The sequence below is a fragment of the Pleurodeles waltl genome, chromosome 4_1 (genome assembly GCF_031143425.1).
Source record: "Pleurodeles waltl isolate 20211129_DDA chromosome 4_1, aPleWal1.hap1.20221129, whole genome shotgun sequence".
Lineage (NCBI taxonomy): Eukaryota > Metazoa > Chordata > Amphibia > Caudata > Salamandridae > Pleurodeles > Pleurodeles waltl.
In genome coordinates this window covers 206,574,636-206,587,572 of record NC_090442.1, presented here as the reverse complement: position 1 = coordinate 206,587,572, position 12,937 = coordinate 206,574,636, and the positions used below count along the sequence as shown (strand labels likewise).

Here is a 12,937-nt window from a genome sequence, read left to right as displayed (position 1 = left end):
ATCTTGCTCCCTGGAAACAAGGTCAGCCCAGTGGTGCTTCAGCTGGTGGTCATTTCTGGGTGTGTTGTAAATCCTTTGCAGATGATGCAACACCTTTGCCCACCGGAGCTGTGCCTCAGTGTGATACCCCTGTATCCCATGCCCATCTGCCTCAATCATCAGGGGTAGGAAATGGCACACCAGCCAAATGAACCCACCCAGCTCCTCCTCTCCCATCCTGCCAAGGCGAGGCCTACCCAACATAATGGTACAAAAAGAGAAATAGCGGATAAAGGGGAACAAAGGAGAATAGGGGAAAGTAGGGCAGGAAAAATTCAAATAAACTACTAACACAGCCCAACTATACCCAAACTAACACTACCCACAACAGACTCCCAACAAAACAGAGACAATAGTTTACAACACAAATGACCACTAAAAACACTCAGACAGGATACCACAACAAGTTTTTAATCACAAAAAGACAATAAAAAGACCACACAGGATACAAATTCACTAAATGCACAGAGACAAATCGAGACACAGCCACACAGTCAGGAAATATCACAGACTGCAAAGTAAAAGTGAAAGTACACCCACTGTACCTATTCTGTAAACAGGATATCATATTACATCACTTCCTGCCTAAAATCTGGTTCACAGGGGTAGATTTAAGCCTGCATCCATAGGGTTCAAAATTGTTTCAAACTTAACCAATTTTCGGAGGTACAGTGTGGAAGATACCGCTCAGGGTCAATGGTTCTTTCAGGGCATTATGCGTCATCTTTCGGGCATAAGCGTCATTTTTAGACACATGTGCGTCATTTTTTGACGCGTATGCAGCAGCATTTCAGGCATTAACTGGGTTTGGGTAATTTTACCATTTTAATGGTACATTACAATTGTGACAATACTGAGATAGGCTGATTGCACCCACTTTGAGCATGACGGTGTATGGGCACATGTAACACATCATACTACTGCGGACCATGATCCCCTACTTCATGGACAGGATTTTCACTCTTGACTGACGCAATAGATGGCCAAACATGTGGCCTACATATATGTATTACACAAATTGGGCATGTTTGGCATCAGGAGAGGATAGCAAGGTGACGCCCATAAGTACAATAACTCAATGCCTATGGCTCAATGTGTGTGCTTTGGCTACTAATATTGTTGTTTACCCACTGTGTGACCATCACAAGATGCATTATTGCAAATATGCTTGTATGCATGTGGAGTCAATGTGTCCAACCCTCAGATGCAAGTCAGTGTGGAAATGAGAGAGGACATGTGTTAGTCATACATGTAGCAACAACTGCTGTGTGCACTTTCTAGTTTTTGGGTAACATCAACACCACAAATGACAAAGCATGCACCGGATAGATAGAAGACGGTTGTTCACGTCACTGGTCCAAAACTTGGCCATCACGTGTCCTGGAATTTTGGATACTGCTTCCTAGGCACTTGTTGGTGAATCTACCATGAGTCAGGCACATGTACATACTAAGTGGGTACCGTGTTTGTGACACGGAGAGCCAAAGATAAACCACATTTGTAATGTCACGCCACAGTTGAGGTCATATAACTGAGCCACAACTCTTCTGTGGTAGTGGAGGACCAGCAGACCAAGCAGCACGTGGCCACCTATTTCCAGTGATCAATTGCACAGAGGTGTCTGGTTCATGTGTGTGGGCCAATGTTTAGCCTATATATTTTTAGGGGTCTATGTTGTCACAGTTACGTCCAAGTCTAGTCATGAGTCTGTGGCGGCTATTCCTGTATCTACTGAGCATCCTTCAGAGATCAATGGAAGTAAAGCCAATGAGGATTTGAGAACCCACATGGGGATGGTCCTACTCTGTCACTGCAGACGTGTTAGGAGACTGTCAACAGGGCAACCTTGGTGTGCTGAGTAAGATAATATCTCAGGATTATTGTACCGGCAGGTGTCATCACAACATTTGTACACAGGTTGGCCTCTAAAATTCCCACTGCATCTGGGAACATCATAGCCTCTGTGCTGATTATTTTTGCAGCTATTCACCATGCACGCACCATCAATATGTTGTGAGCAATGTGAATCAGCGTGTGGACTGTCAGGGTCCTAACATGTGTGGACTTTTCATGCACATTATCTGACGTTGCTGGTTCTGCTGGAGGCACCATACCCAATCCCTGCATACGGCCATGGTACACTGTCACAATTCGTCACTCATGCATACATGAGACCCAGATAAGGGAGAGGCCATGATTTGGGTATTTGGAGACAAGTTCCCAACAATGGTACAATAAATAAACAGATTATGCTATACAATGTATTTGAGTATGCATTATAGACCCACCTGAGGAATGTGAGGGTTGGGAAAGCAACTATGATACATATGTAGCCACAAGGAACCTTTAGGGTAACGCACAGACAGGAGCCAGTCAGGCAAACAGGATGCAGGGTCAATCAGGATCCAGACATTTCACAAGGTACATACTCAGTGGTCTGACTGAGACTGGTCGGAAGAGGAACAAGACAGTTGACATGGAAAACTATGTTAGTCCTGTGTTTTGGAAGGTGACACATTAACCCAAGGGCTGTATTACACAGCTGATTTTTCTGGCAATGCATAACAGTGTAATCGATAAAATGGCAGCTTCTATGCTGTTCCAAGCATCTGCAAGGGCAGTGCATGTTAAAATGGCTGGCCTGCATGGAGGTGCTCACAGGTGTGTGCTGCATCGGTCTCTCACAAGTCCTGTAGGTGAGATTCAAGTTCAAATGGCCAACAGTACCTTTCACATGGGAAGCAATCTACAGGTATTAACAGGGCTTAGAGACTGCAAGCCAGTGCATTATTTAACCTGACGTCCATGCAGACAAAAGTACAATGACTATGGCATACCATACTAAAGGGTGAAGCACACTGGATTAACATTGTGAGTCTGTGTGTGTGTAGAGGAGGGATTATCTGGGTACACGTATTACCATTCCAGGGACCTCTTAAGACAGGTGGGGTGAGAAGGGGACATGGGTGTGTCAGGACTTAGGACATGGGTTGACATGTACATGGAATGTCATGTGCACAATGCTTGTCATAGGTGTGTCACATGTGCTATCTATGTTCTGCTTATATGGAATTCTAGTCACACATAGTAATTGCAAAGATAGGTGATGTGACAGTTACTGCTGTCAAGGGTCTGGCCATACATTAATGTTACTATTGCAATTGCACATCCACTGCCTCATGTAAGATGCTTTTTGTTCCATTATTGACTGATGGTGTCTTAGTTGTGTGCCATATGCTGCTATTAACCATGTTGCCAACATGTGTGTGTGAAATAGGTGTGGTCCTCTGCTATTGCCCTTCAAAGGTGAAATGTACGGGATATATGTCATTTACAGTGTGTGTGAATGTGACTGTTGATTCATGCGCATCACAATTGCTTTGGAAATTTCTGTGTCCTGATCGGTATATTAACAATGCTCCATGAGGCTACACTCTTATTCTGATAGTTAGAGATAAAGGTAAGCAAAAATATTTACCCAGACCATGATATGGTGATTATTATAGGTGTTTATTTACATATGTTAATACAGTGGTGATGGTGAGTTGAGTCAAAAGAAATTGGTGACAATATGTTGGCGCCTACGCAATCCTGCAGCTGTGTTTGGTTGGTGCCCCTCATGTTGATGGCCAGCATCCTCCTCTTCCTCCTTTTCAGGCATTTGAGGCTCTGGTTCTAATAGGGGACTGTTCCTTCGTACACAAATGTTGTGCAGGATGGCACAGGTTAAAATGATCTTGCAGACCATTTCTGGTGAGTATAGGAGGCTGCATCCAGTGATGTCGAGGCACCTGAATCTTGACTTCAGGATGCCAAAGGTCCTCTCGACTATGGTGTGTCCCCTCCTATGTGCCTCATTATAGGCACGCTCTGCTGCAGTGCTTGGGTTGGCAAATGGGGTCAAAATCCATTGCTGGATCCCATACCCCTGATCAGCTTAAAGAGAAAATGATTGAGATCATGTTGATATAGCTTGCCCCATTAATATCAACTTGCATGGCAGTAGTTCTCTTGTGTTGTCTGTGACTCGTTTGTGTTATTGTGTCGATTCCTAGGCTTCTAAGATGTACCATCAGCATTGGGTTGTTTCCTTGGCTGAACAAGTGTTTGGCTGCTGACCGGTTGTCAGCAGTATATTTTGAGAGTTGCAGTACAGTGTGTACTCCCTTGCATTGTGTCTTGTGATACAGGTGTCCCTGTGTCTTCACTGGGGGTGAGATGATAGTTCCATACACAGAATCAGTTTGACAGTGGTGGTAACACGTTTGCATCTATGTACCCTGGACTTCCCATACATTTTGACATATGCAATAGATTAATTTAACCATCAGTGAGAGGCTTACATTTTGCAAGGTGTCAATTAGCCAAACTTCTCTGTACATTATGATCATTGACGTCTTAACATTTGACTGTACACTAATTTCACATGTGTGACAAGTTCACTGCAGACCTTTTTCTCTGCCCTTGGCAAGTTGACCCACGTTGTAACGTCTACCTAGACTACTGCACATAGTCTAGGTCAGCTGGCTAACTTGGTTGTGAGGTTGTCGTTCCGAAGTTCCGTGTGGCAGTACATTTGTTGTGTGTGTGTTAATTTGTCACAATGCGTATGTGTAGGAATGTGCACCTTCCATATTGTCCCATCAAGATGTGTTCTTCGCACAGTCCACTTGCCTCTTGGTAGTGGGCAATGTGAGAGCAGGAGTGATGTGAGATATTGGAACAGCCTCAAAGATTGCATGTGACCTTTATTGTAGTCATCATAATGCTATGTGTGTCACGGTGTTTGACATGCAGCAAATTACCTTCCACTCCCCTTACACAGTACGTATTGGTTGGAAGGGTGTTTGATTGAGTGTTATTGATGTGATATTGAAAAAATAATTTTCCAAGTTGTACTGCCAGTTGATGCCATGCCATTGTCTTTGTGTTGTTTTAAAGTGTGTGTGCTTCCTGTTGCGGTATAGATGTTCAGTTGCAGCAGGTGGCACAAGGCGTACATGTGTGCAGTCAATGGCACCAAGGACGTGTGGGAATCCATTAATGAGGTAAAACCCCTGTTTTGTCTCCTGCTGCTTCTGCTGTGTGTTGGGGAAGCAGATGTGGCGGGGTGTGAGTGTGATGATGGCATCCAGTACCTTGGGCAGGAAGGCGGAGAATGATGGCTCTGAGATCCCAGCAACCAGGGCGCCAGTGGTTTGAAAGGAGCCACTTGCCAACATGTATAGTACAGCTAGCATCTTGGTTTCTGGTGGGATAGTGCGGGTGTCTGCAAGCTGGGTGACAACTATGGCTCAATGTTGCGCAGCAGCTGCTGAATGGCTTGTTAGTTCAACCTGTACCTCTGGATGATATCATGTTCTCTGAGGCCATGAAGGGTTGTCCTGGTGCAGAATATCCTCTCATGCCTTCTGCGTTGCCTTTGGGGTCCCTGCTGGTGTTGTGGAAGCTGCTGTTGCTGGTCCTGTGCTCTGCGTATGTGTGCACGCTGGATGAGAAGCATCTCCATGTCTTCCTTTTGGAGCTCTGCTGTTGCTTCTGTGTGTTTTCATTAAATACAGGTGTGTTTGCCCCATTTTAATGCCTGCCCTGACCCAGGTGTTAATTTTTTACGCAAATCGGGCTATGCGTAATTTTCCGCCTCCGCCTCCCGGCCGTGCGGGATTTTTGTCAGTAGCATAAATAAGGCACACGGGTGTTTGTGTAATTTTTTGGACGGGAACGCCTACCTTGCATGTTATTAATGCAAGGCGGTTTCCCGCATCCAGAAAATGACGCACACAGCAGGATTTTGACATCCGCTGGCTCGTGCGTCAAAGTTTAAATATGTAGTGTAATATAAACAGTGGGATTACAGTGGTTAGCTGATGCACACCACTCTAACATGCCAGATGCAAGTCCAACCTGATTTCAATCAACTCCACTCTTCGTGGTTGATATGCATTTTACTAAAACAGACATGGGATTAGCTCAAGTATAAGGAATAAACATCCAGGCTCGGATTGCCTTCGGATTATAGACCATATTCTTACTTTCTCTTACTAGGACGACCGTAACACCCACTGCCACGTTTACCTATGGCACTACACAAACCCCTGAAGGCTCTTCCCTCCTTGGCAGGGTAACTCATGTTTGCTGCTGTAAATCATTGCCAGAATATGCATGGCTTCACCCTCAGGGTACCTCTCTAACTTTGTAATGCCATTATTGTCTTCCCTCCGCAATTTACTTTTTCATTTATGATTGATCAATGGCTCATCTCAAGATATTTATGCATGCCAATAACTAAGGGGCTGATTATGAGTTTGGTGGTCTGACCGCTTGAACTCCAATACGGCCATGGGGAATTGCCAGTCAAGCTTGTAGCCTCCTCATCATCATATAATGATGTTTCCGCTGGGCTGACCGGTGGAAACAGTGTGCCAGAATTGGCATCGGCTCCCTCATGAGCTGTTACACAGCACCCTCGGAATGTGCACTGTCTGCTATAGTAGAACATGGCTAAGGGCAGTGCAGGGGCCCTTAAAAGGCTGGTGGAAAGGAAAGCTGTGATCAGCATGGCGTTGCTGAACTCTGCACCACTGTGGCTGACCACTACTTTTGCCTCCACCAACCTATTGGAGTCATTGATCCTGGCTGTGGTAGCGGTCTCCTGGCGGTGCAACCACCAGAATTGTAATCTGGCAGTTGGACCACCAGAACTGTGGTGGTGGGACCACCACCGCAAGTTTGGTGGTCTTTGGACCGGCAAACTCGTAATCAGGCCCTCAGACAATCCAAATATGTATAAAATCCTGATTGTGATCACATTCTGATTTTCTCTCATGGAGATGTAGTCTCACCTGCTGTTTCATCCACTTACAGTGCTACGCAGCTCTCTGAAGGGTCTTCCTTCACTGCCGACACCGGCATGGTCTCACACTTGAACGACATCTCAAATTTTTTAGTATTATTTGTATCCATTGCAAAAATCATAATGACTGATTGTTTGCTCATCTAAAGATATCCCTGCATCTTGGTAACTAGGGTAAACGCCCAATTTGTGTATGTACAAAATTCTGATAGTGGCTTGCTCACACAAATTCAGTTTATTTCACTACCCTCTTTCCTCTATGTATCAAGACCAATGAGATGCGACCTCTGTCCAATGATACCATGGGTCACACCTTCAAATACAGTTCTCTTTTTTAGGACAAAACCCATCTTCAAATATCCCTGGATTCACAGCATGCTTTTCATTCAAAAGTAGGGGACTTCCTACTTGTACAATCCAGTCCAAATTCTGGTCATTTAACATTATTGCCCCATGATTCCAGTCAACAAATACCTTTACTCACCAAACTCCTTTTTGATAACAGTATAACTGGAAGGACAGACAGTGAGGCCCTCATTTCAAGTCTGGCGGTCCTAGGACCACCAGACTCGCTGCGGCAGTCAGACAGCTGCCAAACAGCGGTCCGGCCTTCCCATTATGAACATGGAGGAGCCACCACGGTCTGACCACCAGCACCGGCAGGTTGTCGCCAGTCGACAGCCTAGCGGTGCCAGCGGTCTTAATCTGCCAGGGCAGCGCTGCCCTGAGGATTACTTGCCCCCTTTCCACTGGCTTTTGTATGGTGGTTCCACTGCCATGCAAAGGCTGGCATAGACAGGATGCCGAGGGCCCCATGGGGGCCCTGCATTGCCCCTGCACTTGCCAATGCGGGGGAGGGGCAGTGCAGGGGCTCCCATGGATAGCCCAGTCGTGCTTTTCACTGCCTGAATTACAGGTAGTGAAAAGTGCAACGGGTGCTGTCGCACCCGACGCACCACAACATTGCCGCCGGCTTGATTATGGCTCAAAAGGTGCTATAGGGAGCCCGCATCTGTGGGCTGCGAGTCACACTCACCTGGGGCTGCCATCTCCCCAGCCTTTGGGCTCCTGGCTGCTGCTTCTTGCTCTTCCAGCTCCGAAATGGCAAATCACCTGTCTGAGGGTTTGTAGCTGCCTTTCAAAGCTGGCACAAAGCAAACCCAGTTCAGATGTTTGGTCTCTTTTTCTTTGCTATTATTATTGTTTCTTTCTTGGTTTGTTCCTGACATTCCTAATTTAACATGTTTCCTGTCCTGTAGTGTATTGATTTAATGTCCTTTTCCTGTTATTTTACTTCAGTCTGGCTAGAGGGTGCATTGCAACAAGGTTTGTTTCACCAATTCCTCCAATTGGTGATCCTGACTCTTTACTCCTTAAGTATGCAATGCCTTTGTTTTTTCCTCCTGGAAAGGTGGAAGCTTCGTGAAGGTAAATGCCTACCACATATTCTAGTGCATGATGACATTATGGCTTGCAGAAACAGTCACCCATACATTGGACAGTGGAAAACCTAAACCCGGATTATAGGTAAGCATCCAGATCTGAGCAAGAATCTAAATCAAATGTTTCTAAAGAAAAGATATGCCCACATAGGCTTGATTTTATCAGGATTTGTGGAGATTGGTACGGATTGTGGGAAAAAATGCCTCTTGCCGGTTGGTATCAAAAGTTACTTAGCCCAGAGAAATTCCCATTAAGAAATTTTAGGAGGTGGCAGTATAAAAAGCTTGCCATTGAGATTGAGGGACTGCCATGTTTTACTTTACTGTAAATTCTCTCAGTTTCTGAAAAATCTTAATAAGAACCCTGTACAGATATTTGGCAGTGTTGTAGGGCCAGAGCTTTAATCCGAGCTCAAAGTGTGGCTGAAGATGTTGCGTAAACTAAGTCTCAGGCTTAGATCTACAAGGGTTGCTTTCACACCTACAGATGTCTTGAGTCAACATAGTTTAATGTAGCAGTTATTGAATGTGGAAAACAGACTGTTGTAGCCCCACACAGCCCCTCTCAATACATATGGTGTCTGTGCTTCCTAGGCTAGTAAAAGTACCTAAACAGAAATTCAGGGACACAGAGGTAATTTGAAAACCCAACTGTGTTCTTTACTATGTCACACACAAGTAATACACTAAGGATGCTATGGTTAAAAGTGATTATTTCATTAGGCTCATCTTGTTGCTTAGCACTTTAAAAATAAACACAAAGAATATTAATAAAGCAGCACTAAAGCATGTTGCGCACAACGAAAAAATCAGAACCTTCCTACCATAGTGGAAATATTATCTAACAATGTAATCTCCTAAAACATACTTCTATCCTTTATACCTTGAGAGCATGGAGCAGTACAGCTTGCATCTAGAGTTTCTTAGGAAGAATCAATGCACTGAATACCTGCTTACAGCAAGGAGGTGTAGTTATCAGTTGCTAGGAGAGAGTGTTCCCTTTAAAGGAAAAATACATCAGCATCTGCTCCTCTCCCAGACTTAACTGGCGTTAGAATTCAGCACAGAATGGGGTTCTGCGGTATCACAGCAGTATGGCAGTCTCTGTCGGGATCTTATGGTAGTATCATATCTGACAATCTTGGGTGAGGAGCTCTCCCACCAAGTTGTCACTTGAAGGACCTTTTATACTTAGCTGAGATGCGAATTTCTGATATAACCTTAGAAATGTCAGACATAAACTGTGTGCATCAAGATGCTAATCTTAGACACATGGATTCAGACTACACTGTTTATGTTATCATTATCCGACCTTGAAAGAGAATGCAAGACACTTGTCCCAACCTGATGTCACATCAGGTGTATTATCAAGGTCATTGTTTGCACATCAGGTGTCTTATGCGGGTCATTGTCTGTGCATCAGATATCTTATCAATGTCATTGTCTGAATTACTTGACACTTTCACAGCTTCTTGAAAAGATAAGGACAAACAACATCTTCGTCAAAGGCAAACATGCTAATGATAACGCACAAATAGAGAAAATGGGGTCTTGGCCAGCTCAAGATGGAGTTGGGCCTTAGGGGCTTTATATCAGATACTACAATATGGATGGATCTCAGATCCAACCGAAAGTGTATGGACACTTTTATTGAAACATTTTAGAGGGACTGTGGAAGTCTGGGTGTGCAAACATATCTCCCTTTCTCCACAGAAGGAACCAGGATATTTCCAGTGGGGTATAAAATGCTGTTGTAATGTAGGCTTTGTATCTGTGGGTACTATTGGATGGGCCTTGGACACAAAGTATAGCCTTGGCAATACCCTTTACGATTACCAACAAAAGCTGTTGCAATGTAGGCCTTGCACCTGTGAGCACTGTTGAATGGGTCTTGGGCACAAAGTATGGCCTTAGCCATATCCTTTATTCTAAATCTTCAAGGGAGAGCCATAAGCCATGTTATGTGAGTACTGCAAGCATGGGTGCTGGTCAAGTGCCCAGTAGCATATGCCATACTATGCCTTTGTGGTGTTGTAACCAATGGATAAAGTATAGGATTATACAATCTTAGAAAGGACGTTAGGATTTTCTATTAAAATCATTTGCTAATCAATGTTGCAGGTTTCACTAAAAAATGTTTTGGTCACGATCCAAAGTCTGTAAAAAATACTCACATCCATCAATTATAGTTGACTATGCTACAATAACTCCTCCATGATGTTCGCATGATCTCACCAATGGTAAAAGTCATCATCAATTACAGAATCATTGCTTTCTAATGCGAGTAGTGCACATAGGCACCTCACTATTCAGTCTTCTCTTCAGGTCTTTTAAGATCTACTGGCCCATTAAGATTCACAGTCCCACTTCCTAAAAAAATCCTTCACGCACTTTTTCTTGGCCAGATCCTGAGTTCAGCACATAATGCCCCTCCACCTTCAGGAACACACTGCCCTTTCTCATCTAAAATCCTCCTCCCCACTGCATGCTTTGCCACCACACAACAATCTGTTTCACAATCTTTAGGACATTGTAGCTGACCACTTCTTCTGTTTGCAACTCATCAGGCCCCCAGAGCCCACCTTCCTTTTCAGATCCTATATGCAACCCCCGGACATTAGTCACCAGGTGTCATCCTGTTAGATTTGTATCTGTTTTCCCTTCCTCTACATAGTGTCCTGTATTCCGAGTCTAATTGAAAAATCAAGAGAGAAAAATATTTACCTGTGTTCCACTCATGACCACAGCTGGCCCAGGGGAGGTCTGTGGTGAATGAACTGAAGAGGTAGAAAAAGGCCCAGGCAAGAACAGTTATGTAGTACACATTCTGCAGAGAGACAATCACCTGAGAGGCATATCCAATTCCTGAAAGAGAAGATACATCATTTCAAAGTAGAGCAGAAGCAACCAAAGAAATTTGCACAGCTTTATGTTTGTCATCTCTTTCTGCAGCATTACAAAATTGGATTACGCTGCCTGGTAACTACAACCCAGACTTACCAAGCCAGATAGACCTTAGGGTTCCCTCAGAAATCAGGAATACCCCACAGAATCACAAATACAGACTCTGATTCCAAGTTATCTTTATTTTCTACTCCACATTTTCAGCCAGAGTTTATGTCTGCTTCTCTCCTATGTTACAATTGGGAGTACGTAAAGCACTACCCTCCTCTTTAGTAAAATTGTCTTTACTGTCCTCAAGGGCAGCACCATAAACATACTGTGATGTCTCATAGCTTTAACTGAATTTCTGGTTTCAGTCAACATCTTTTCCATTGCTTTGATGACAAATATTGTCTCCATGTCTTTACTCGGAGGGAAGATGCACATTGTAACTTTTTAATACTACTGAAGTTTCATTTTTCAGCTTTGCCATAGTCAGTCCTACATTTTGAATGCTATTAGTCAGAGCACCCACCAACTGTTAATTATGGACTATTGTAACTTGAGATCCACATTAGTGAACTAACACTTGGCCTCCCTGATTTCGACTTTCTTTCCAGCACAGTTAAGAATACCAATGTCATTTTTAGTCCCCATTTCAAATTCCTTTACATTTACAGAACGTTTCAACATTTTCACTTTTGCTTTTTTATGTATCTGTACTTTATTCATCTGCTAATAATATTTAATTTTCTAAACAGCTGAGGACATGCTACATAGGGTTTACAGACCCCGAGGTCCACGGATCCCAGGTGAGGAACTACTGGTCTACAATAATAATGAAAAACTGCAATTTTATACTCCCTTTCTGGCAATAGTAGGAGGCACAATGTTTCCATCATCCTGGCCTATGACAAAAGAGGTGTTAAATGCCTAGAGATGATGTACTTTTCTAGCTAAGAGCTCATGTGATCTATGACCACATCAACTACACATTCTTAGTGAAATTGCTTGTAGATTCAATTATTACCTTGCAATTGTTGACTTGCTTTTATTTTCATGCATTACCACAACAAGATATGTTGCCTCTTTCATACTGATGTTACAACATGTAAGTGAGCTCACTAGCTGTCCCTAGTGCTAACAAGGTGTCCCTCCCTTGGTAGTGAAGTAGTTCCACAGGCCCGCCCCCAATCTCTCTAAGGGAATCCCATGCATGTGGAGAGCTGCCTCATAGCCCTGAAACTACCTGTGGATGTCATCCTCATTTGTGTACTCTTTCCCTACACTCTTGGGAAGATGCACTCTCCTCTTGAACTGCCCTGAAGAAACGTTGCCACCATTTGTGCTGGACCTGCTCCTGCAATCCAGCTCCTTCAAACTCAGCTCCTGAGCTAAATGCATTTTCTCCTTCTCCATAGCAATTCTCTCTTTTTCCATAGCAATTTTCTTTCTCCTCCTTCCATCTTATCCTAGACTACTCCAGCTGAAACTCCCTTTTATGCTGTAGTTTGAGCTTCTTCATTTCCAGTTGATACCTCCTGGTTTCCCACCTGTCCTTCAGTTCCACGTGGGTCATGCCTTTGGAGGAAACGCTGCTGCCTGCCCTGGAGGCCCCCTCCAGGCAGGCCTTGGTTATCTAACAAAACATCATGGATACTCTGCACCTTCACATACCCAGCAACATTCTCCTCTTGGGGCCCATCAGCCTCCTTTGCTG

General features: G+C 44.1%; 1 protein-coding gene across 1 annotated transcript in view; it reads right to left on the bottom strand.

Annotated features, from left to right (window-relative positions):
• Positions 1 to 12,937, bottom strand: part of LOC138287580 (sodium- and chloride-dependent GABA transporter 2-like) — a 769,612-nt gene that overhangs the window by 426,279 nt on the left and 330,396 nt on the right. Inside the window, exon 4 of the mRNA XM_069228139.1 lies at positions 11,059 to 11,199. Within this exon, the coding sequence (XP_069084240.1) occupies positions 11,059 to 11,199 (141 nt within the window). The remainder of the gene's footprint in view (positions 1 to 11,058; positions 11,200 to 12,937) is intronic.